General features: G+C 39.0%; 2 protein-coding genes across 3 annotated transcripts; one reads left to right on the top strand and one right to left on the bottom strand.

Annotated features, from left to right (window-relative positions):
* Positions 1 to 375: 375 nt before the first annotated feature.
* Positions 376 to 20,571, bottom strand: LOC145467728 (methyltransferase-like protein 27). Of its 2 annotated transcripts, none has more exons than XM_081451329.1 (3): positions 20,344 to 20,571; positions 17,238 to 17,616; positions 376 to 572 (listed from the first exon to the last, which is right to left on the bottom strand). In XM_081451329.1, the coding sequence occupies exons 1-3, from the start codon at positions 20,449 to 20,451 to the stop codon at positions 376 to 378; spliced, it is 684 nt and encodes a 227-aa protein (XP_081307455.1). In that variant the 5' UTR covers positions 20,452 to 20,571. The 2 variants fall into 2 exon arrangements, with proteins under 2 accessions (XP_081307455.1, XP_081307454.1); XM_081451328.1 differs by lacking the exon at positions 376 to 572 and adding an exon at positions 16,234 to 16,440.
* On the top strand, positions 5,565 to 15,009 carry LOC145467694 (neuronal acetylcholine receptor subunit alpha-5-like). The gene is made up of 6 exons (XM_081451296.1): positions 5,565 to 5,693; positions 9,227 to 9,372; positions 10,403 to 10,447; positions 12,645 to 12,754; positions 13,158 to 13,396; positions 14,299 to 15,009. The coding sequence occupies exons 1-6, from the start codon at positions 5,645 to 5,647 to the stop codon at positions 14,997 to 14,999; spliced, it is 1,290 nt and encodes a 429-aa protein (XP_081307422.1). The 5' UTR covers positions 5,565 to 5,644; the 3' UTR covers positions 15,000 to 15,009.
* Positions 20,572 to 26,070: the final 5,499 nt, after the last annotated feature.

The following is a 26,070-nucleotide window of genomic DNA, read 5'->3' as shown; positions in this document are numbered from 1 at the left end:
ATTATCCCCGCATGACACTCGATCTGAACGTTTTGTGTTTGACCGTGGTTTTTATTTGATTTGTTATATCATAGGTTCTTGTTACGTCGTAGGACTACTAGAGTTTGTAATGCACATGTGCTTGGCGGGACACGTGTATTAAAGAGTTTTGTGTGCTAGGGTGTGTTGCTTATTAGCTATATTCTCATTCGTTTATTCGAACGGTTCCGTTTCCCTGGTTATAACATGATTGTTGTACAAAACATTAATATATAACAATTTAAAAGGTAGTAAACGATTTACACGAGGAAAAATCACTCAACTATTGCCACATGACATCAGAAACATTCTAACAAGACTATTAACCATTCTTGTACTAATGAGTTAGTATGTTGTTCAGTTTTTGAGCACTTTGTAAATGATCAAATAACAGTCTCTATAGCGTTCCTCATCAGGGTTAGTGTACAACTCACGTCGTTCTCTGTTCACAAGACGCCATTTTCCTGATTTCTCTAGCTTCTCAAACTTGGGGCTGTAACCAAGCTCTACTGGATCGAAGGAGTCCGCACGAATAGAGAAAATAAACAGTCCACCTTCAAAGGGAAAACACAGCTAAATTAGAATGTTAATTCAGTCGAATAAAAACCTTATTTTTTGACCAAGTTAAGACTCGAGAAGACTGTTTCCATCGATTTCAATTCGGTGTAGCGTTCAACTTCTGAGAATTTCCAAGGAAGCAATTGAATGCAGAATACTCAAGGTCATCCCGAGAATGAAATCTTGTTAGATCACATCAAAAGACCGATGTCAGTGAACTCAAAACGTCCATCCTACGAAAGAAAATGCTCTCAGTAATATTGAAAGTTAAAAGTAGTATTTTCTGTATGAGCTGTTTTGTGCCATCTCCCTGACTGGGTCTATGGATTGCCACGTTCTGTTCTCGTTCAAAAGGAACATTCTGCCGCGGCAATATGGAACTGCTCTCAGTTGCTGAATTTCTTTCCTCTTTTGCAGTACACCGTCTCATTTGTTGTGTTCCTAACCTACTTTTCAGGATTTCAGTCCTTGGTTTATTCCTTCCCCCTCCTTTTCAAGGTCTTGGGGAGTGTTTCCCTCCCCTCCCTTACAAGATCTCAGTCGCTGAGTCCATTCCCACCTTCCTTCTTTTTAAAGGTCTAGCTTCTTGAAATCTGAATTAACTTCAAGTTGTTTCCTTAGAGATAAGATCCATAAGATAACTGACGATCTGATTAACTGTGCTCACCCTTAAAATGTCTAACATTTTCTGTGAAATATCCAAGTCATCGATATTTGTGTAGCCTTGTTTAACCAGCATCTCGCCTATAATGCCAGTACCAGCTCCAGCATCAAGGATTTTGATGTTCTTATTTGCATGAGGGAACACATCTTTCGACTGCATAGCTTTGTTAAAAGCCTCTACACATAAGACATGACCTTTGTAACCATGTTTTTCGGTATCCTACGAAAACAAACATGATACAACATCACTTGGCAAAAGACCATTGTAAGCCTGCGTTACAGGCATAGTAAAACAGAGAACGGGAAGGGAGGCAAAAACGCCCCCTTCTATCCCCAGTCTCGTTCTCCTTCCCCTTCTTCCTCATTTTACGCCTGCGCAGCAGGCTAGTCCATTTTACAAGCTTGTTTAGGGGAAGAAACAAAAAATGCCATGTATTGTTTAACAAGTAAAAAAATTAATTAAGAAGTGTTGTTTTGCAAATTGCAATGAGACAAATCATATTTGATCTTCTAACTGTGAGACTGGGTACTGTGATGACTTGGTGAAGACTAGTGAACAGGTCTGATCTTTGATCTTGGACTGACAAATACTGTATGAACTGTAATAGCCGCGAGCTATAAAGGAGGCGATGTCGCTTCTTACTTGATTTTAATATGTAAACAACATGGTGGGAACTACACGCAAAAGATCGCAAAGCATGATGGTTCACATGCTGATTACGTCACCGGAAGTGCATTTGAAGCACATATCATCACATGAACCATATTTGAAGTCGACAATCGTGTAACCATATCTTGCAAGACAGGTTCAGATAGGCTTAGGACAGACAGAAAACTAATGGAATTTTTTAACTCTTATTATTCGTAGTATGTTTGAAATTGTAAGTCCAGTTTATTATTTGTCACCATTTTTAATAGTAACTTAATTAAGTATTTTATTGTAAATAATATCGTATTTTAGCATTTTATTGTAAATAATATATTTTTAGCACTCTAATTATTTTAAGCTGAGGGCCCCAAGTTTATCAGTAACTTAAGTTACTGTCACGGGTCACCCTCATTAAATAAAGTCTTTCACTTCACTTCACATGTGTACCCTGTCAAGAGCTTTAATTATACATACCCTCATACCCTCCCTCTTATTTTGGCAGAAAACTGATTACAGGTGTATGTCTACTTGTATTAGCTATATCACAATTTAAAGAAAAGCAATGCAATGCGAATTGCAAAGCAATAGAATAGAAAACAATACGATAGAATACAATCCACTAGTACAATATAGTGCATTGCAATATAGTGCACTACAGCCATACAGCACAAAACACAAGACATTATGCAATACAATACAATACAATGCAATGCACTGCAATACAATACAACACAACACAAGAAAATACAATTCAGTACTGAATACAATATTGACAATACAATACAATACAATACAACACAGTACAACACAACAAAATACAATAAAATACAACACAAAATACAATACAATACAACACAAAATACAATACAATATAACGCAACGTAACGCAACGCAACACGACTCAATACAATAAAATACAAAGCAGATTAGTCAGCTCACCAAGAATCCTCGGTGTTTTTGCATCCTCCTCTTTAGAAGATGGAGTAGAGGAACAGGAACTAGGCAAGCTGAGAATGACATTCTGGTCACCTATGATGTAACAGCCCTCTTTACAAATGTAACACTTGAGGAATCAATTCAAATTCTCGCAAAGAAAGCCTTTAAATAAATTGGTTTAATCAGTACGCATAACCTGAACATCAGCGAAGCTGACCTTATTGAACATTTGAGAGTTGCTACAAAAGGTCAGTTGTTCCGGTTCGACTGTGACTTGTAGGACGGAGTCGCCATGGGCTCACCACTAAATCCCCTGATGGCGAATCCCGTTGAAGCCCTGATTTTTTTCAGGCTTCTTCTTTCCAATTGCTTAAATTGGAAAATTTACTGCGATGGTCATTCTTCACTTTCATCTACAACCGCAGTTCGAATATGAATTATTTCATATATACTTCACATCAATGTATTTATGTGTTCCATAAAATAAAATCTCGAACATGCAAACAAATTACCTTCATTCTACAGAAGGTACGTAGACGACACCTTTGTTTTGGTTCGCGAATCCTCGGCTACTGATTCTTTCCTTACAACTCTCAGTGAAGCTCATCCGGCTATCATGGAAATAGCAACAAATAACCGATGATCCTTCAGGTTGGAATCGAACTTTTCAAGATGGGACACCATCTCGAAACCGAAAAAAGAGGGTGTCTTGAAACCAAAGACCCCTTAAGACCCCTTAAGACACAAAGACCCCCATTTTTTTGGTTAGGGTACTGCTTTTCTCAGTACCCTCGGGAAAAATCATCCCCCCCGGAAAAGTGATTCTTTTTTTCTGAGGGGGGAAGGGGAGGTCATTCTTGTAACTTTTCATGTGTACAATAATCGGAACAGTTTAAATTAAAAGTTTAGGTCTTCTGTTTGTACTCTCTCTTCTTTTTGTCACTCCCCCCCCCCCCCAAATTGTCGTTTTCTGAGGGGAAGGGGTGGAGTTTTGAAATATGTACCACCCTGCGCTCTTTAATCTCCCGTGTAGAGCACGAAGTTGCAAAATTGACAACTGTACTGTACTTTCCCTCGCCCCAGTACTCTCTCCTTTTTCCTAACACCCGCCCTAAAAAATTTGCCTTATTCGGGGGGGGGGGGGGGGGGCGCGGGCGGCGAGAGAGAGGGAATTTGAAACCAGACTCAAACATTGACTAAATCATATCCCCGGAAGTCGTCGAGCCAAATCCGGATCTTCTTCGGAAATCTCAAGTGGATCCTACGTCGTTTCGTTTCTATCACGTTGTTAAAATTTCTTTGATACACGACTTTCGAAAGGCACATTAATCTCTTGACTTGGGTTATCAATCGAACGATTTAGTATGGTCAATGCGTGGGATGAGGTCTTTGTTTCCAAGTTTTGGGGTCTTAGGGGGTTGGGGTTGACACTGTACGCAAAGACTTAAGCAACCTTTCCACGAAGATAAATAAAGATCTGCAGCCCATTTTCACAAGCAGGAGACTCGCCCAAGACCGTAGAGTGACGGAGAAGAAACCATCTCTAGTAAATCACCAATGCGTTGTTTATGAATTGAAATGTAACTTGTGCGATTCAAGTTATGTCAGATACACACGCCGACACCTGTTTCAAGGATTAATGAGCATAAGTACTCAGCTGTTGGAAAACACCATCGAGAAAGTCACAACCAAGACCAGCCAAATATGCACGAACAATTCAACACCTTAAAGAAGTGCAGAGGGAAACTGGAAAGCTTAATTTACGAGATGTGGCTAATCAAAGAAAAAAGACAAAACTTAAAGGGGTCCTTAAACACACGAGCGGACTCTATTCGGGCAAACGTGTTTAATTAGCTGACATTGTTCTTCACATTTATCTTGACTCCATAACACTCAAGCTAGCTAGTATACATGTATGTGTAGATGTAATATATATCTGAACTGAACTACTGAAATCAACATTTGATAATGGCGACAAGATGACGTCGCAACGTCATGTTGTAGCATATATTTTTCTTTTGAAAAGCTTCAATTTTGAGCGCGTTTTTCAAAAATATTGACAAGGCAGCCCTATAAAATTTCGTATAATAAGCGCTTAATGAAATTAATTCTCAATAAATGAAATTAATAAATATTATCGCGACTTATTAACCCGAATCTTTAAATTCCTTCAATTCGCGTTAGTTTATGTCGCGTTACACCAGCGTTGATTTCCTGTAATAAGGCAGATAGATATTTTGAAACCTATATCACACAATTTTTTTTTTCTGGGTCAGCCGTGACTTGAGCGCTGTCCGCGTTGCTTTTCAAATTATTTGATGTTACTTTTCTGTCAATCACTGCGTACGTTTACGTTTTGTTTTGCGTTTGTTGTGGTTACACGTTAGTAATCTTGCACTATTGTGTGTGTTTAGTAAAAGCTTGGCTCTTATCCTGAGTGTCCACGTCAATGCACTCCCTCATCAGAATACGTCGAAATTTAAAAACCAAATTATTATGTTATGTATTTTGACGAAGCCTTGTCATTTGCGCAACACCAGCTCATTTTCTGATCCTGGTGTGGAGTTCATTCAGGCTCAGGACTGTAACATTCACTTAATTTGCGTGTTCCTACACAACCAAATAAGAATACACTATTCATTGCATTTGACGTAACAGCGAAAACGTTGTACACATTAACAATAGGAGTCAATTTGCACAACAATGAAGAAATTAGTAAAATCATTGCGTCCGTGAGAAAGCGTAGTCTTTTAGTCTCAAGCATAACTTCTGTAACATTAAAGTTCAGTGAACGAGGCTGTAAAAAACTCCAGTGTCAAGATGGCCCACCTTCTGGTTCTTCTGTTTTTGCAAGGATTACTTGTAAACAGTAAGTATATCAGGGATTATTTCATTAATTTCGTATTTATTGGTTGTTGAACTGATTCGATTTTTCCGGGTGCCGTGATCTTGCACATTTATACCGATTACGCTTCAAGGCTGCTAACTGAGATTCACTTCCTCAAGATTATTAGGTTTTATGTCTTGGTCATGTTTAAATCACTCCTTTTATTCCGGGCTTTTAATCTTTGAAATGAACTCACCGATACAAACATCAGACAGTCACGATTAAGCCGGACATGTCTCGAATGAATAATTGTTAGTTTGTCTCAATCTTAGTATGACTTGTTTTAAAATGTTGTTTTGTAACTTGTAGCCTTGTCGCTCGTTTAATAACGATTTGTAACTGATACTCCGGCAAGGCACGAGAAAGTAATCCAACTCTGACCTGGCTGGCCTGTCTTAGAGCTTCGGTGTTTTTAGTGAAAGCAAAAGAGAAGGACATAAACACCGAAGCTTTAAGCCACTTCAGCTTGCGCTGTTAATTTAGCGTCATTGTAACTGAACCCGGCTTTTCATTTCCAAGACCGGCTGAATTCAAGTTAACAAATAACACGACATGAAAGTACCAACAATTCAAATTGCCTTTTTGTGGTGAAAAGGATCAACGTGTTAGGTTTTTCAAAAAAAAAAAAATGAATTACAATTTGCAAAACAGTATAACAGTAAGTAGAGGGTTTATTTACTTCATCATGATGCCTCTGTTACAGTACAGATTTCACAGCCAGTTTCAAAGCTGGACTGATTTTCTCGCGGTAAGCAAATTCGCCACAAGCAAGCAGTTCACGTATGTTATTAGACCGTATTTTCGATGTATTTTGCTAAATGAATATATGGCTTAAAAATATTATTTAGAAAACTGATTGCGCTGTGAAAGAATGAAAGATGCGAATGCAGCCATAACACGGAAAAATGACCTGAAAAAATTTCGGCATGTACTAAAACCCGAAACAACGAAACGAAACGAGCGAAACGAGTAAAATAATAAGTAAATAAATGAAAAAGTTAAAAAAAAAAACAGCCTTGATCTCTGGCACGTTACTATGGCAGCCTGATCTTGTACCCATCGTTATATCTCAAACCTAAAAGATGGATGAGCGCAAGGGTGTCGACGACGACCACGAAGACATTGAGAAAAAGGTGAGTATCTTTCACATTTTGAATGGCCCTCTAGCTAAAACAAGAAATCTAATTTCAAAGATAGGTTTTCTGGTCATATCGTGGATTCTTAGACGGTGGCGAATCGAATGGTCTTTTCGAGAATGACTTTGCAGCATTCTTCGTGCGAACCAGGACTTTCTTTAATATATATCTCTAAAGAAAAACGAGGGCGACTTGACAGGCTTTAATCATATTGACGTCAGGCTTTCGTGACTCCTGCAGTTCTCAAAGTTATTTCTTATTAGGCGCTCAGTTCTTCACGGATACTCTTGAGATTGTGTTTCCGTACATCCTGGGCTTGGCGTTGTCGATTCGCCACCGCCTAAGAATCCACGATACGACCACGAAACCTTTCTTTGAAATTACATTTCTTGTTTTAGCTAGAATACCATTCAGAATGTGAAAATATCCACCTTTTTCTCGATGTCTTCCAGCTCGACACGCTTGCGCTCATCCATCTTTCAGGTTTGTGATGTCACGATGTCACACATGTGGCTTAAGAACAGGATCTGGGTACGAGATCCGGCTGCCATAGTAACGTGCCAGAGATCAAGGCTTTTTTTTAACTTTGTTATTTATTTACTTACTATTTTACTCGTTTCGGTGGTTTCGTTTCGCTCGTTTCGGTGGTTTCAGTGGTTTCGTTGCGTTGTTTCGGGTTTTAGTACATGCCAAAAATCTCAGGTTCTGAACGGGATTCGAACCGACGACCTTTGCGTTACCGATGCAATGCTCTACAAACTGAGCTATCAAAGCCACATGAGAGCGATCGTGTGTTGGTTCGGCCCTATATGTTCAGTGGACGTAATACTCGGCTCAAGTATATGAATTTCATGGTAATAGATGTCCAACAGTAGCAATTAAATCATGAAAGAATGGAAGATGCGAATGCAGCCATAACACTACTGGAAAAATGACCTGAAAATTTTTTTTGGGGGCTCTGAACGGGATTCGAACCCATGGAATTCATATACTTGAGCCGAGTATTACTTCCACTGAACATATAGGGCCGAACCAACACACAATCGCCTCATGCGGCTTTGATAGCTCAGTTGGTAGAGCATTGCACCGGTAACGCAAAGGTCGTGGGTTCGAATTTCGTTCAGAGCCCCCCCAATTTTTTTTCAGATCATTTTTCCAGTAGTGTTATGGCTGCATTCGCATCTTTCATTCTTTCATGATTTAATTGCTACTGTTGGACATCTATTACCATGATTGCGCTGTATTCGATTAAAATTTCAATTGCTGTGTAATTTCTCTAAGTTTTCCACTTGTAAGTGGTACAAGCCGGTAAATAAAAATCCTTCAATATCCCGAGATATTACAATGGTTGAAAATCACCTGCTTGAACTACACATAAGAGATAGACCCAAGTTAAAAAACTTGCTAGAACCAGATTCCCTTTGCAAAATAAATACGAAACATTTTCTGGTAATCAATGACAACTCGTTAATGGCGACTCTTCGTGCTGCTCTTTCGTTAGTGCTTTTGTTATCTAAATCGGGAATTCCTTTTGGATCTAATCACTGTAAGAAAACACGGCAGGTGAAAACGTCTTGGATTTCTATCAAAGATCAACAACGAAAGAACTCTTCCCGTCGGTCTTCTTCTGTTAAGTTTTAAGTTTCAATTTTGCTTGGATTACTAAATGATCCATGAGTACTGGCTGCGAGACAGAGATTCTCTTCTGCTTGAACGAGGGGGTCTTGGGGGGAATTCAGTTATGCCAGCAATACTGGACGAATGCAAAAGGCCTCCGTCAGTTTAGTAAAGACCTGTAAATATACGGATATTTCATTTGTTCAGTTGTCCAAATAAGTTATTGGGGCAATACTGAAAAAATTTACTTCAGTATCATACAGCACGCATTTATCAATTCATGGATGCCCACAGGAGGTTTTTAAATACGTTCGGAGCGTAATTTTAAAATTTTAAAATTCAGTCGCTCGGGGTCGCTCGAGGTTTCCGTTTTTCAGTATAAACTGATGAGCCCTTTTCATAAATTACTGAACTGAAGATATATTTAATTGATGAAAAGTTTGCTGATTTTAAAGCACTATCTAACTAAAACAGAAAATGCCAGTATCTTCCTTCCTACTTGAACAAGAATTGAAGGATTTGGTTCTCAAATCAGTCCTCTTCGTTTTCAGTGGAGTTCGATGCGACAGCTTGCCTTTATTGTTACTAGTTTGTCTGCAGCTCGTCACTTTGTTCGTCATTTTGTCAGTCATGTAATAAACAACTAATTGTAAGGAAGCTCCAGCAATTTGTTGTCGATTGAAGTGTTTTAAGCTTATGCTTACTGAGAGGGCTTTTTCAGATTCTATTTGTTATCGATTAACTCCAGTCTACTTTTTAAAGGCATATTTGGGTCATCTAACCTTTCATTTGAACATCAAATCCGCCTACAACTTCTGACTGACTACGACAAGCAAGTCCGACCAGTTTTAGGGAATAAAACCGTGGAAGTGTCGTTTTCTATGAAGATCAGCAGACTTGCTAAAGTGGTGAGTATAGTCAAATAGATCGTTTTCACTGTCACGCAATAAAAAAATAAATCGAAAACCATCCAGTGGAAAAAGCTATGAACTTACGACGTTATAGAAGATAACTAAACAAGACACTTCTCCAAGTTTTAGGCCTGTGCGTTTCCCCAAACTTCAGATATTCGTCGAAATGTTTCGCAGATATTTGCAGAGCCCAGTATGAAAACGCCATGTTGGTGTACCTCAGTGGTACATCAATATGGCGGCCGGAAAATAGTGTAAACATCTGGAACTTACTTTGGCTATCTAGGCGACTGATTATCAGTACTGCTCAAACAAGCATTTATATAAGCACTTTTCATAATGCTTTAACTTCTAAAAAGGCTCAAAATCATGAGATAAGTATATATTTTTCGACAAACTCGATCGTAGCCTTGTGTCACGCACCTCCATAACCCTGAAATTCAAAATGCTCTGGATTCCAAACGAAGCACGCTATTGAGCTGTAAAATTGTAAACAGATATAAATATACCGCCCTCTTATGCCTGATGAGGATAAAAGCTTTGGTGGCTCTTTAGTTTTGGGTTTTCGAAAGTGATGACGTCACATGAAAACGATCTATAGATGAATGGCGTGTCTACTGACTAAGGAATAAGCTGTTGTTAACCAGGGCCAGGTTTGAGCTCACTCAGGATTGGCGCGAATTTTGATTCAAGATTTGTAAGTTTTCGGTGAAGTTTTCTGTTTATATTGTTTGTCCTTCAGTTTAGAATTTAAATAATCTCCAAACTACACCAAACATAGGCAGTGAAAAACATCTTTATGGAAAAAAAATTAATATTTCGGTTAACTTTTAATCTTGGGTTAGCGTTAACCAGCTTTCAAACAAGTCGGCCAATTAGTACTGATAATTATTGGCTGAACGTTTGGGTCTGCTAGGCTGAAGAGTTGTATTGTAGAGCAGTTGTCGACTTTTGCCTTAGCCATTTCTTTACTCCATGGACCTATGCTCCTGATTTCACTCTGTTTTGTGTTTTCTTTGTATCACAGGATACCAAAGAACAAATAATTATTTTGGACACATGGGTAATACAGGTATGCAATTAAGTTACATTGCTGCATTACTGATACTTTTTAATCTACAAATCTTAAAGTGGAGACTCGATGGAGACTGACTAAAGACCATTTAAGCATATTAGTCAACTGAAATGAAAAGTCATTAACTTCTGGTCACATCTAGAAATCAGGAAGTATAACGCAGAGACAGACAACCGCAAACTGTTTTAGTTACCTGTCAGACCTGTTACACACCAACCTAAAAAAATATATTAGCAAAATTTTGTTGAATTCGCTCATTTTCAATTCGTATGCGCTGCATCTCTTACAGGAATATTCAGACTGAACGCCGGCTCTGATTAACGTTCAACGGGCGTCGATAAAACCAGGAACATGGAACATCCCGGAACATTCCGGAACATCGAATAATTATGATAATTATGAGAAAAATATGTAAAATTAAATTTTCAAAAATTAAATTAATCAAAAATAAACTGGTATCAGCTCAGAAAATAAAAAACAAAACAAAAACATAACAAAACAAAAAAGAAGAAGGAGAAAAAAGAAAAATGAAAATAACTGCATTGAGTGAAGGCTCGCAACTTAGAAGACTAATCCATTCCTTCTAGTCGTTCGCCATCAGTTAATCACGCGACTGTCCCTTATTCCCAGACTTCGTTGTTCATAGAAAACCAAGGTGGTGACGTTCGAACTCTTTAATCAGACCGAAAAATACGGGTACCCGAGTGTGATTTCTTTATCCAATTCATTACGTCAATTCAAAGATATGCGTATACACGATTTCTCATGAAGAAATAGTTTGTCTATGAGATAGAAATGGAAACTCTTTCGGCATTGAGTTTCTTGTGTAAACTAGTTCGGACTGCTCGAGCTCTGATGACAGTGTAAACAAATACAAGCACAAAATAGACCATTTTACAGTTGTCTGCTCAGTGACCTGGCCTTTGGATGGCAGCGAGGCTAGAGTTGACCTTGTTTTGATACAGACCTCACTGCTTTTGTTGTGTAAAACAAGTTGTTCTGATGCCAACTAGGTGCATTTACATGACAAAAGCAGTGAGGTCTGTATCAAAACAAGGTCAACTCTAGCCTCGCTGCCATCCAAAGGTCAGGTCACTGAGCAGACAACTGTAAAATGGTCTATTCCAAGACTTTTGGCCACGCGTTGTCTGCAGGGTCGCTGGTCAAAACTTTATTGTCTTAAGAAATATTTGTTACAAGTGTTGGCGATCTGAAATTGAATTCTAAGTGTCGCCAACAGTTCAAATGCCTTTCCTGGAAAATGTTATCTCCAGTACAAGTTAATACTTAGTTAATTAATTAGGAACACTTTTACCGCAGGCTATAATAGCTTATAATCTATTCATCCCTCGTTCAGTCAACTTCACGTGCAGATCGTTATCTGACATTCGATCAAACTTAGTTTTCTATCGAGTCATTAGAACGCCACAAAAGTAGACCAAACATGCGAAGTACGCGCGTGTACGCGCTGCTTTAATCTTTGATTACTCGGGTTTCCGGAAAGGCCGAGTCTGCGCTTGGTGGGTCATTGTGCCAGGCATTCCCAGCAGAGAGCGCGAAACTGGGGATGATAATTGCAACATGAAGACGGAACAGTGACAAAACTATAGCTACCGACTTAACAAGCAACTGTATGATGCTCAGACGAACACCTCATACATGTATGTTGAAGAAATCAGGGATCCACAAAGGAAACGCAATGAATTACCTGGCATTCATCGTCGGAATCGTCCATGTTAGTGTTGAAAAATAGAGTGCTGTAAACCACGTGACACAATTGGCGGGAAAGAAGAGGAGCCTGCGTTCATTGTGGTCAGTTGAAGCAATACCCAACGCTCCCTACCCCTCCCCTACCCCCCAAAATATTTTTTCATATTTTGAGCTGATACCAGTTTATTTTTGTTTATTTTATTTTCGAAAATTTAATTTTACATATTTTCTCATAATTATCATAATTATTCGATGTTCCGGAATGTTCCGGGATGTTTCATGTTCCTGGTTTTATCGACGGTCACGTTCAACCAGGTTGAACGAGTTTGAACCGAATTCCGTTATTTCTCAACTCAGGTCATACTTATAGTTCATGAACAAAGGGCTGGCTACTCAGGATGATGTTTATATGGTTGTATAAAACATAACGTAACTCAAATCCAAATGAGACTTTTCTTATTTAAAGTTGTTTCGGTTTACACAGACGTGGAGAAACGAATTCCTTGTATGGAACTCGGATGATTTTGGAGGAGTATCTCGAGTACAGTTTGTCCCGGACGAAATCTGGGTGCCGGACATTTCTCTTTTCAACAAGTAGGTGTTTGTAGATAAAAGAAATTGTGGCTGATATTTTTATTGAGCCAGTTTGGTAAAGATTTGAATGTTTTTATGGAACAAAAAATATGTACTTGAAATAAATATATACACACGATGATGTAAATAAAAATATGCATTTGTAATAAATATGTATATATGTAATGTCACTATCTACTGAGTCATTCATTTATGATGTCCAAAATTACGATAAAATAAACAGGAAATCTTAAAATTATAGCTTACTTCAGTAAAAAGAAAATTAAAAAAAAAAGACTAACAATAAACCATCCCCCCCGGCAAACAAAACACCCACAAAAGAAGAGTGGCTAAGACAGTAAGCAAGATAGAAGCTGCTAAAGTACATGTCAAAGTAAGTTCATAAACCTGTCGTTGATTTCAGTGGTGATGACAGCGTTACTCTAGCCGGAGGACGAACAAAGTTTGTCACTGAGGTGTCCGTGGATAATACCGGAATGAGTGTGTGGAGTGGACCAGCTACATTTAAAGCCAACTGCAAATTAGAAATCGGTAACTGGCCATTTGACAATCAGACCTGTGAAATGGGCTTTGGTTCATACACATACGGAATTGGCAGGATGGACATCAAACTATTTAAAGACACAAGTGGTGAATTTACCAGTAAGTAAATCGAATCATGTAAGGTTGCTTTGAGTAAATCACGATATCTGCTTCTCGTCTCTCAGCGACGGACCCAGACAGTTAAACAATCAGTCAATCACGCATTTCATCTTTTCAGGACCTTCTGTCTTCTCAGTTTGTTTGTACAAAGTATAAAGTGGAACCTCCTCTTAGGAGACACCCTAGGGACAAAGAGAAGAACCCCCGTAAGAGAAGTGTCCCTGTACTAAAAGAAATCTATAAGCATGCAGCTTGCGGCGACAAATGTTTTGTGTCCCTTGAAGGAGATGTTACCTCAATACAGTCAACTCTGGTGTCCGCAATAGCGGGTTGTGATGAAAATGACCCAAGGTTTGGTTGAGGAGTGTCATTCATAACATATATTGCTATAAACTTTTTAATAAAAAAGTTTCCAGTTTCTTTTCATTTGTAATACACATTTTACTTTGATACATAATTAAACAATATAGGTCAAAATACCTTACAAACTACTAAGTATGACGGCAGAATAATTAATTATGTCCCTCAACATGTCCAAGTTGTTCGTTTTAACGAGAGTAGAGCAATAAACATTTGAGTGTGGGCCCGCTTGAAATATCCACAATTCCGTATTAGCGGGAATTCTTTTGATACATTTCTTTGTAGTTTCGGCTGGTTCTAATAAAGGTAAAAACAATAGAAAAGCTCTCATCGGGACTTTGATTACCGGGCGCCGAATAGGGTGGCTGTTTAATAAGTAGCCGCTTAATAGGGGCTCGACTGTAGTTTGGGGTGGAGATGTAGCTTCTCTCCGTAATAGCAAGGTGTTCATAATAGCAGGGAGTCCACAAGGCCAGAGTTGACTGTAGGGGTGTTCCTTCGCAGCCACCGTGTGTAAAATCATACGTTTTGTTCATTTGCAGATCGGTTTGTTACGAACGGTGACTGGACGATAGACGAAATCTCCGCAAAATTAGAATTAACAGATCACGGTGACTGTTGCCCATTTGATTTCAGCGAGGTGGTTTACACGCTAAAAATGTCTCGGAAGCCTTTATACCACTTGTTTTATCTGACCATTCCCAGTATAATGCTTATGTTTCTCGCCCTTCCAAGCTTTTTAATTCCAGTGGAGAGTGGAGAGAGAATTGGCTTTGTCACCACCATGCTTCTTGCTATGACTGTCTTCTTGCTTCTCATTCCATCTTTCCTCCCTGAAACGTCCGATGGTGTTCCAATCCTTGGAATAAGTTTGCAGGTCACTTTGGTCATCATGGCATTGGTCCTGTTTGCCAATATTTTCGTCCTGAAGGTCTTTTTCATGGAGGGCACTCCCCCAGAGTGGGTGCAAAGCGTTTTCAACATGTGCAGGAAAAAGAAAAGCGTTCAACGAATACATGTAGCTGGCTCAGACGTTCAGCCGCCATCTATGAAATCTCGCACGTCCGTGAATGCAATTGAACTGTCCCCATCTACTAGCATAGGCACGCCCAGGGGTTGGCAAGAAGAAGAACAGCAAGTAACATGGCAAAAAGTGTCCGTCAAACTTGATCATGTGTTTTTTGTGTTGTTCCTTGTCTGTGCTGTGATTTCTTATTGCATAATTTACATTTCAAAGGTATAATGAGCTTTTTCCAAAATGATGGACACAGAAATCTCCTGGGCTGGGTACTCGGGTGCCTCTTTAAAATAAGCCCCTACTCGTTGTCTTAGGGTTTAGCTAATTATGGTCAAATATAGATCGCATCTCAGTTTAGCTTATAATAAAGGAGAACGGTTATGAAACTCGACAAAGTTCTTTAATTTCAGTAATTTGTTGTATGTTTTTGCTCGCTTTTTTGGCCTTTACCGTGCACAAACTAACCAATAGAAACGTTTTGGTTACGCAATTCATGCATAGTATATGAACGCAAAACAATAGATTTTGCACGGTCGTGGACCTTCCAACATAAATCTTGGCATCTTTGTTTGCTCCTTTGATGTTTGTTTCTTGCACGCGGGTTTTTACTTTAATTGAAGTCGAGAGTTCTCTGTAATATCATTGGATCGATTGTATCCCGATGTAAATAGAAAACACCATAAAGCAAAGAAATGTGGTATGATGTCTAACAGGTTCTTGCTGCTCAACTTTTCGTCCAATCTACTGTTCCGGGTATAAAGCGCGTCATAGCACAATGTAGAGCTAGTGAGGGATCGTTTGATGGTATCCCATATTTAATAGGTAGAAGGATCAAATTCCTGATACACGACCGAGGAGGATAACAAGGGCGTATCCACTGCGGATGTAAGTTATGTTCCGGAATGGAGCCCGCGTTCCTCACCCAAAAGTAGACAACTGGAAGGATCCAAAAGGGATACAAGCTATTTTCTATCCTTGCTTAGGATTTAAATGGAAGCTTCAGTGCCCTCCCCAGGCAAAGTTTCTTTTAAGCTGTTGTTATCTCCATAAAAACACATGTCTCCTCTTCCCATTTTTTCGTTCATAAGTCACTAACTATCCCCGCATGACACTCGATCTGAACGTTTTGTGTTTGACCGTGGTTTTTATTCGATTTGTTATATCATAGGTTCTTGTTACGTCGTAGGACTACTTGAGTTTGTGATGCCCATGTGCTTGGCGCGACACGTGGATTAAAGAGTGTTGTGTGCTAGCGTGTGTTGCTTATTAGTTATATTCTCATTCGTTTATTCGAACGGTTCCGTTTCCCTGGTTATAACATGATTGTTGTACAAAATATCAATATATAACAATTTAAAAGGTGGTAAACGATTTACACAAGGAAAACTCACTTAACTATTGCCACATGACATCAGAAACATGCCAATAAGACTATTAAACATTCTTGTACTAATGAGTTAGTATGTTGTTCAGTTTTTGAGCACTTTGTAAGTGATCAAATAACAGTCTCTATAGCGTTCCTCATCAGGGTTAGTGTACAGCTCACGTCGTTCTCTGTTCACAAGACGCCATTTTCCTGATTTCTCTAGCTCCTCAAACTTGGGGCTGTAACCGAGCTCTACTGGGTCGAAGGAGTCCGCACGAATAGAGAAAATAAACAGTCCACCTTCAAAGGAAAAACACAGCTAAATTAGAATGTTAATTCAGTCGAATAAAAACCTTATCTTTTGACTCGAGTGGACTGTTTCCATCGATTTCAATTTGGTGTAGCGTTCAACTTTGAGAATTTCCGGGAAAGCAATTGAATGCAGAATACTCAAGGTCATCCTGAGAATGAAATCCTGTTGAATCACAACAAAAGACCGATGCCAGTGAACCCAAAACGTCCATCCTACGAAAGAAAATGCTTTCAGTAATATTGAAAGTTAAAAAGTAGTATTTTCTGCACTAGCTGTTTTGTGCCATCTCCCTGACTGGGTCTGTCCATTGCCGCGTTCTGTTCTCGTTCAAACGGAACATTCTGCCGCGGCAATATGGTACTGTTCTCAGTTGTTTCGTTCCTCCTTTGCAGTACACCGTCTCATTTGTTGTGTTCCTAACCTACTTTTCAGGATTTCAGTCCTTGGTATATTACTTCCCCTTCCTTTTCAAGGTCTTGGTTATTGTTTCCATCCCCTCCCTTACAAGATCTCAGTCGCTGAGTCCATTCCCACCTTCCCTCTTTTTAAAGGTCTAGCTTCTTGAAATCTTCACCAGCCTTACAGGCCGCTCATTTCTTGTGTCCCACCCCTCCCATGGAAGGTCTGACTAGAGCTGCTCCTTCCCTTCCCCATAGGGTCTAGGTATGGAGTCGTGAGGGATATTGCATCAAAATCTACCAATCATAACCTACTGATATGAACTTGTTTCCTTAGAGATATAAAGATCGATAAGATAACTGACGATCTGATAAACTGTGCTCACCTGGTCTTACATGACGTACGAACTCATCCAGTGCTACAGGCTTCGCTTGCTCATAAACAATGGTCCCTGCACACAACACTACATCATACTCGGCAGTCTGTATTTGCTCTACGCGAATGTCACTCAAAGGAGCACAAATGAGCCGCTTATAAACTTTCTTATTTTCTGCTATGTCTAACATTTTCTGTGAAATATCCAAGCCATCGATGTTTGTGTAGCCTTGTTTAACCAGCATCTCGCCTATAATGCCAGTACCAGCTCCAGCATCAAGGATTTTGATGTTCTTATTTGCATGAGGGAACACATCTTTCGACTGCATAGCTTTGTTAAAAGCCTCTACACATAAGACATGACCTTTGTAACCATGTTTTTCGGTATCCTACGAAAACAAACATGATGCAACATCACTTGGCAAAAGACCATTTTAAGCCTGCGTTACAGGTATGGTAAAATAGAGAAGGGGTAGGGAGGCAAAAACGCCCCCTTCCATCCCCAGTCTCGCTCTCCTTCCCCTTCTTCCTCATTTTACGCCTGCGCAACAGGCTAGTCCATTTTACAAGCTTGCTTAGGGGAAGAGACAAAACATGCCATGTATTGTTTTGAGGAAATCTTGGCTAGAAAACAGTTTTGTTCCAAATCACATGCTGGTGTTTGTGTTAAATTGTTCCAGCGATTTAAAGTCAATAGTTCTTTGCCTGTTTTAAATGTTTTAAATACTAGACGTTTCCTTTCAGCTAGTTTAGTAGTTCAAATTTCTGGTGCGCTGCCATGTTTATTTTTGCAAAGCTTGATGGGAAATTATGATGTCAGTACACAGCATTTTAATTGTTTATAATTCAGACCCAGATGAATATATTCAGCTCTAATGAGAAATATTCTTCTGTAAACTCCATATCAAGATCTCTTACCGCGCAATGACGTCATAAATTACCATAATGTAAACATGGCGACGCCCTGGCGATTTACGCTAAAAACCAAACACTAATCGTATTCGAACCACTCACAGAGATAATTATCAACTTAAAACCCAGGATCAGTTAAAGAAAACCATCAAGTATAGTTTGGAACTTGAACTGCTTTTCAGCCAAAACTCCCTTTAACAAGAAAAAAAAAATAATCAAAAAGTGTTGCTTTGCAAACTGCAATGAAACAAATCACGTTTGGTCTTCTAACCATGAGACTGAGTAATGACCTGGTGAAGACCGGTAAACATGTCTGATCTTTGATCTTGGACTGATAAATATGGTATCAACCATATTTAAAGTTGACAATCATGTAACCATATCTTGCTTGAGACATCTTCAGATAGGTTTGGTCGTTTAGGACAGACACATGTAAAATTATATACCTTGTCAAGACCTAAAACCATACATTGGCAGAAAACGGATATATGTCTGCTATATCACAACTTAAAGAAAAGAAATGCAGTGCAATGCAATAGAATAGAATAGAACACATTAGACTAGAATGCAATCCAATCAATACATTATACTTAAAAAATAAAGAAGCCTGTGACTGACTGTGCTGTTCTGTTGTACTGAGGCACATAGGAAGTGGTAGAACACAAAAAAAGTGTAGGGGGAAACATGAGACGTAGTCGAGTGTTTCTCTGCTCTACTGCTTCCTAAGTGCTTTACAACAGAACAGAGCATAGTTGAGGTTTCTTTGTTTGTTTTATGATAAAGAATCCATTGATTTCCCCATGCATTTGGCTGAATTTTGAAACAAAACTTTATTTTCCAAATGAGGAAAAGTGGTGTCAGCATGCAGATGTTCTCTGAATTAATGCATGCTAAAATAAGCCAATCACAATCCTTGTTAGAATTGTTCAAATAATTTGATACTTATCAAGACAACAGCTGCCAATCACAATGTGGACTTCAGCTAAACTTTTGGTTTCGAGTGGCTTTCGAGAGAAGAATGGTTGCTTCAAAGTTTGCTTTTTAGTTTGATTTTCTGAACAAGGATCTCCAGGTTTCTTAAGTCCAGAGGTATCTGGCTGCATTGTGGCTCATGAAAATATGCACTTTTTTGTTGGAAATTACAAAACAAGAGGCTCACAGCTTGCGGATAAAAAGGTGAAATACTGAGTTGTATTTGAATGAGCTACAGTTATTTGTGGCTTAATTGCAGCCACTGCCCAAACTAGGCAGCATCAAAGTTGGAAAGACTAAACTGCCCCCACTGGTTATACTCCAAGTGCAGGAGAGAATATCAGAGCAAGCTTTTAACTGATCATTCGTCAGGTGAGTGTTGATACCAAATTGTCGAGGTTCACTTTGCTGAGATGACTGGAGATTGCAAGTTAGCCAACAAGGTTAGTGTTACTACACTCCATGTAAATGCTGTTTGAGCATTTTTACAAAAATAATGCTCCTCGTCATAAACAGAGACAGCTCAATTGGTGTTTTGTGTCATTGTTTGAAATGTATAGTATAAGTTTTGCCTTCATGACAAATATAATGTTTTTTATCGAGGCATTCATTAGGTTGAAAATTTGTTTATTTCACTATGTGATAACTGTTTTGTTGGAATGTAGCAAAACGTATTATACAACGGCCTTCATGCAGCCATGTTTACTGCAGAGAAATAGCTCTTTTCCATTGTGTTTGTCCGAGTCAGGGGATGCTTAATTTGGGTCTAATTTGTTAAAATTCTGAAGCAAAAATTTGAAAGTCAGTTCACCATGCATCTGTTCTGTAATAAAGCATGCTGCTTAATTCAGCCAATCAGAGCATGCATTATATGGAAACTTTATTATAAAATACACAATTCAACACAATACAATACAATACATTCTAGTTATGCCACACTTTCAAGTGGTAATTTACCATGGAAACTATCCCAAGAGTCACTTGTATTTTCTTGGTATACACAATTGCCATATAAAATACAGTGGCTAATACAGTCAAAGTGACATATGCACGGTGCATGATGGGAAGGTTGGATGTAAACCGTTGAACATAACGGCTTTCCTGTATTCTGATTTCCTCTATTTTCTACGGCATGGTATACAATACAATACAATACAATACAATACAATACAATACAATACAATACAATACAATACAATACAATACAGTACAAAGCAGATTAGTCAGCTTACCACTTCATAAGATGAAGCCCAAGAATCATAGGTATTTTTTGCATCCTCCTCACTAGAGGACGGAGTGAGCTCTGCAATTCCTTTTAATTTCTCCATTGCAGCAGTCATGAGTAAAGCTTATCTATGATGTAATGTAAAAAAATTCAATTCCTGAGTGTTAACAAAATGAATATATACATATGAAAAGAATAACATCGATTTGCCATACAATTAGAGAAACTTGGTGGGCTAAAAACTGGTAAGTTTGTGGGGGGTCTACGTTTGAGCCCTGCATGGGCAAAGAAATTGGACAATAATAATAATAATAATAATAATAATAATAATAATAATAATATTTGCACAAATTTCATAAAATGTTCAAATGTGCATGACAAGATTGACAACAGAACAAAAAGGCTAAAAAGCACATTTGGCTACAACAAGCAACTTTGCTCATTTGGCTACTGCTTTCAAGCCATAGAACTCGTGGACCGGCCCGTTCCGAAAACGCTAGACATTTTTGTGTGTCAGACAAGCGAAAGCAAAGCTTTCTTTACAAAACGCAGCATTCTGTAACAGTTGCTCGCGAAGAACAAGCACACGATTTAATTCTCATCCCCCGTTTCCACTAGATCATCGATTGCCCAAGAATTAAGCATGTGCTTCATTCCCTCATTTGCATGTGTCAGCGGAGTTGTTTACAACACAGAACGTGGGGAAGAAATGAATGTTCGAGTTTGGAGAATCCACTGGGAAATTAGGCTTAAAGATGACGAATAGAACACACACCGATGAAAGGAAAATGGTGCAACTTTGTTATTTGGTGGTTGTGTTATATCTTTGTTTATATTTATGTTTATCAATCTGAGTACATTAGTATGGTCAGGTGAGTAAGCACTAGAGAAGTCGCACTGTACTTTGGCTTTTAAGGCGCAGGGGTGTGACCACACAGGATTTTTAAGGCGCACAGCCAAAAATCTAGTCGCATATGCGACCAGTTGGTTGTTAACTATGAGCCCTGGACACATTGAAAGTCTGATTTAATTAAATTGCACTTTAACTTGGTGCCACGCAGTCTTTTGTAAGTACATTTGAGCAGTTTTGATACTTTTTACCTTTAAAAATATCGGACTGAAAAGAATGTCATAAAATGCCCATCAAATAAAAATAAACTGCCACTGCAGAGACGTAAAAACCGTCCAGAAATGAAAGCTTTTTTTTGTTTAATATCCTGGAAACAATAGCCGATAATTGAATTTACTCCCATATGAAAAGTATTAAGTTACCATTTGTAACTTAAGATAGCAAACATCTTGTGGAAACAAGTGGTGACGATTTGTCAGCTCTAATTGAATTTACTCCCATGTGAAAAACAAGAGTGTCAAATTACCCTTTGTAACTCAAAAATAAAAATATCTTGTTATATTTGCATGCAACAAGAACAAAATAATCGTCACCTGCACTTACTATTGTAAATGTTAGAACTGTTTCAAATCTGAATAGTCTAGTCTCCTCTAAAACATGTCCTAAGAACTAGAAGTGACGATTCGTGACCTCTAATTGAATTTACTCCTTGTGAAAAACAAAAGTATCAAGTTACCTTTGTAGCTAAAAATAAAAATATCTCATTGCATTTTCATACTACGAACTCACGAACTGTTTCAAACCTCAAGGCTCATCTCGTTCATAACTAAAATCCTCAGCCTAACCAACAGAAAATGTCGAAGTAAGCCCAATATATGAATACTTCCTCCTCTTTTATAGAAGAATAAATATGGCCGTTCTAAATTGTGTCGGGATCAAGTCTTCTCACATACCATTTACCTTTACAACAAGAAATTTGATTGGCTGTTTATAGTAGATCCAATCTGATTGGTGTGACATACATACATCTCTCACTCACTCACTCACCCATTGACCCGTAACATACCTGACGCACCGACTAAGAGGAAACAAGTGTTACGTTACCATTTGTAACTAAAAATAGCAATATCTTGTTTTGTTTGTTCAAACATTTCATGGGAACAAGTGGTGACGATTCGTCAGCTCTAATTGAATTTAATCCGTTGTGAAAAACAAAAGTGTCAAGTTACTTTTTGTAACTAAAAATAGCAAACATCTCGTGGGAACAAGTGGTGACGATTTGTCATCTCTAATTGAATTTATTCCATGTGAAAAACAAAAGTATTAAGTTACCCTTTGTAACTAAAAATAAAAATATCTTGTGCCATTTGCGTACTACTAACTCATGAACTGCTTCAAAACTCAAGACTCATCTCGTTCATAGCTAGCCACCGTTACAATTACCAAAGTCCTTGTGTTTAATACAATAAAACGCCCAAGACTCCATATACCTCACTAAAGTTATCATGAACAAAAACAATTTCCTTTTTCTCCTACTGCAATTCGTGCTTGTTATTAATGTGAAAAAGCGAAAACCCTGATAACATTGAAGAGAAAAGATTTAGTTTCATTTAAAATGTATCTTCTCCTTCCAGTGGTAAACAAGAACCATTATAATTGTATAATTGTCACAGAATAATATCTTTTTGTTCTGTTGACCAAATTAATTGTAGTCTCTTCGCTTTTCACAGTGAAACTTGTCAATGGATGTTGACATTGACTTCAAGCCCGGAACACTTACTACGAACTCTGCAGCAATATTTAGGTTTCAATACAACATGCAAACGATTTAAACCTGGTCGCAACCTCATCAAATTCCCAGTAGTGCATTCCGCTCCCCTCAAAGACAATTGTTCTTATCATTCAAATCTTAAACCTAGTAGCAGAGCCGCCAAGACTCATTTAATTGAAAACTTTATCTAATGAGAAAAGCTCACCCTTCATTGCATGCTTGTAGTTATATGCCAAACACTATGTTTCTTTGACTGATTATCCAATTGCAAATGTTTATCAAACCTGCCCACAAAATCCTTGCCTCAGAAGATGTCGAAATAAGCCCAATACATGAATAATTCCTCCTCTTTTACAGAAGAATAAATATGGCCGTTCTGAACTGTATCAGGATCAAATCTTCTCACAAACTATTTACCTTCACAACAAGAAATTTGATTGGCTGTTTATAGTAGATCCAATCTGATTGGTGTGAAATACATACATCTCTCACTCACTCACTCACCCATTGACCTGTAACATACCCGACGCGCCGATTAAGAGGTATTTTTTACAAAAAAATAACTCAAAAACCGTAGTGCCGTACAACCGTAGGAGCCTTAAAACTCGTACAGCCTCAGATTCTTGGAGCCTTAGAACTCGTACAGCAGTAGAGCCCCAGAGCTGCAGAGGCGTATAGCAAAAGAATCTTACTCCTACTCTACTCTATAGTACTCCTTCGGCATTAGTTAACTTATCCCCAATTTTCAAACACTCTACTTTTCTCTGCTCCACTGTTTTCTACTATACTCTTCTCCACTGTTCTCTACTATACTTCTACAGTACTCTACTCTACTCTACTGTTGTCTACTATACTGTTGTCTACTATACTCTTCTCTACTCTACTCTACTCTGCTCTGCTCTACGCTACACTACTCTACACTTCTCTACTCTACTCTATTCTACACTACTCTTCTCTAGACTACGCACTCTACTCTACTCTACTCTACACTTCTCTACTCTACTCTACTCTACACTACTCTTCTCTACACTACGCACTCTACTCTACTCTATTCTACTCTACTCTACTCTACTCATAGAAAATGGAAGCAACATGTTCATGTTACGTGACACTAAAGGGTGTCTATAATACTGCAATGGTCAAGAGCTTTCTTTTAAAAAATTGAAACAGAAATAGTATTCTTTTTTATAAATGGATTTTTTTTTACGAGAAGAACTAGTGCAATATGAATTGTGAAAACCACACAGGTTAATCATATGTTAAAGCGCAAAAAGTACATATACCCGGTATATAGTTTTGTCAGGAGAGCTTCCACTACAAAGCCAGTTATGGAGAATACCTGAAAATGTACCAACCAACACTACCAGCAGCACCACCTTCTGCAGAACCAGAAGAGCCAGTGTATGATTTACACAACAATTCCCTAGAGTGTCCACCTGACTTGGCTGCTAGCTTACCAGAGGATTGTCAGCAGTGCTATATTGAGAAATGGCATCAGATCCAGTCAGGTCAACGTGGTGGACAACTTATCAAAGTGTACACTCAGTGACTGAAGAAGGATAAGGACATTGGTGACATGCTTCATGCCATCTTCTGTGACCAAAGCAGTGCTTTCAAGATAAGCATATCGTTTGGGTTTATTTTGAGCAACGTTGAAACGGGAGAGAAGAGATATTACTATCCCTCACAAAATGGTTTCATTTTTGACCAACCTCTGGTTGTCGCTGACGAGGAAGATCTAGAGCGTGGGAGAAGTGGATTAGCTTGAGTACGTCAGACAACAGAAGCCCAACAGCAAGTGGCGGGTCGCACTCCTAACCAGCATCACCTTCCATGTATACCCTCTGGAGGACAGACCTATAGAGCGGGGAGACAAAGGCAAGTTGCCCGAGTGGCTGATTGAGAATTGAGGTCTGGATGCACTAGAAATAGACCAAGAGACTGGCAAGTTATATGCTGACAACTTGTACTATTTTCAATGCTTGGCACGACACCAAGGTTGCAGTTTAAAAAACTTGGAAAGAAAGACCAAAGAATTGGCTTCTCGCTACTTTACTACGCTGGAGAATCCGGAGAGTTTCGCAGGTGTGCATTTGAGGGATTTGCACAATTTGGATAAACTCTTTGGCATCCACACGTTTATCTATTCTTTGGGGGAAGATCAAAAAGTGGAGCTGGTTCACTGTCTGGCTGACATTCTATCTAAACAACAGAGCCAGGAAGCATTCCGACTCAACCTGTACAATGACCACTTCAGTTACATAAAGCACCTAGAGAAATACAGTCAATGTTATACTTGAAATGCATCTCTTCCAAAAGCCTATCGTCTCAATGCTCACGAGCAAAGTTGCCAAGTCAACAGAGTTTATGGCAGAGTGTTTCATCTCTCCAAAACCATCTATGAGGAAGGCATCTCCTTTGCACAAGAGCTGAAGTATTCTTAGTACAGAGCCACCTTTGACATTGAGGTGTATTATCCTGGCGATGGTACTAACCTCCCCGAAAAACGGGAGAAGCTCGAGTATACCGCTGAACACCAACCGTTGAGTATCAGCGTTGCCAGCAATGTCCTAGGTTATGAGGAACCCCAATGTTTCGTCGTGAAGGACAAGGGTAGAGAGCAAGCACTTCAGACCATGACGGCCTTTGTGGACCATCTAGGAAAAATCGCCGAGAAAGTCAGCTAGATGGAGCTGCTACACTTTACTCCACTCCTAAACCACAGGAAACCTTGGGAGCCGTGTCTCAACCACCACCACCTTCACCAGAGAGCACATCCGAGGAGAGTGAGGAGGAGATTGGGCAGAGTACTGGCTTCAACAATGACAGTGATGACGAAAGTGATGATGAGGAAGAGACGGAAGAAGATTGAGCCTTTATCGATGACGACGTAGAGAAAGAAGGTCTTTCATTTTACCGATGAGTCGACCTCGAGTTGGGAGAACATCAAGTCATTGTCTTTGCCAGCTTCTCCTGACGAACCACCGAACCATCAACTGAGAAAAACCAAATGGCTTCTGACCGATTTGTGCCGCCATGTCACCAAACTGGTGGTCGTTGGCTTCAACTCTGGCAAATACGATCTGAATGTGCTGAAAGACATCCTGATTCCC

The sequence above is a fragment of the Orbicella franksi genome, chromosome 14, assembly GCF_964199315.1.
Source record: "Orbicella franksi chromosome 14, jaOrbFran1.1, whole genome shotgun sequence".
In the NCBI taxonomy this organism is placed as follows: domain Eukaryota; kingdom Metazoa; phylum Cnidaria; class Anthozoa; order Scleractinia; family Merulinidae; genus Orbicella; species Orbicella franksi.
The sequence above is the reverse complement of the archived record's forward strand: the minus strand, read 5'-3'. Positions and strand labels throughout refer to the sequence as shown.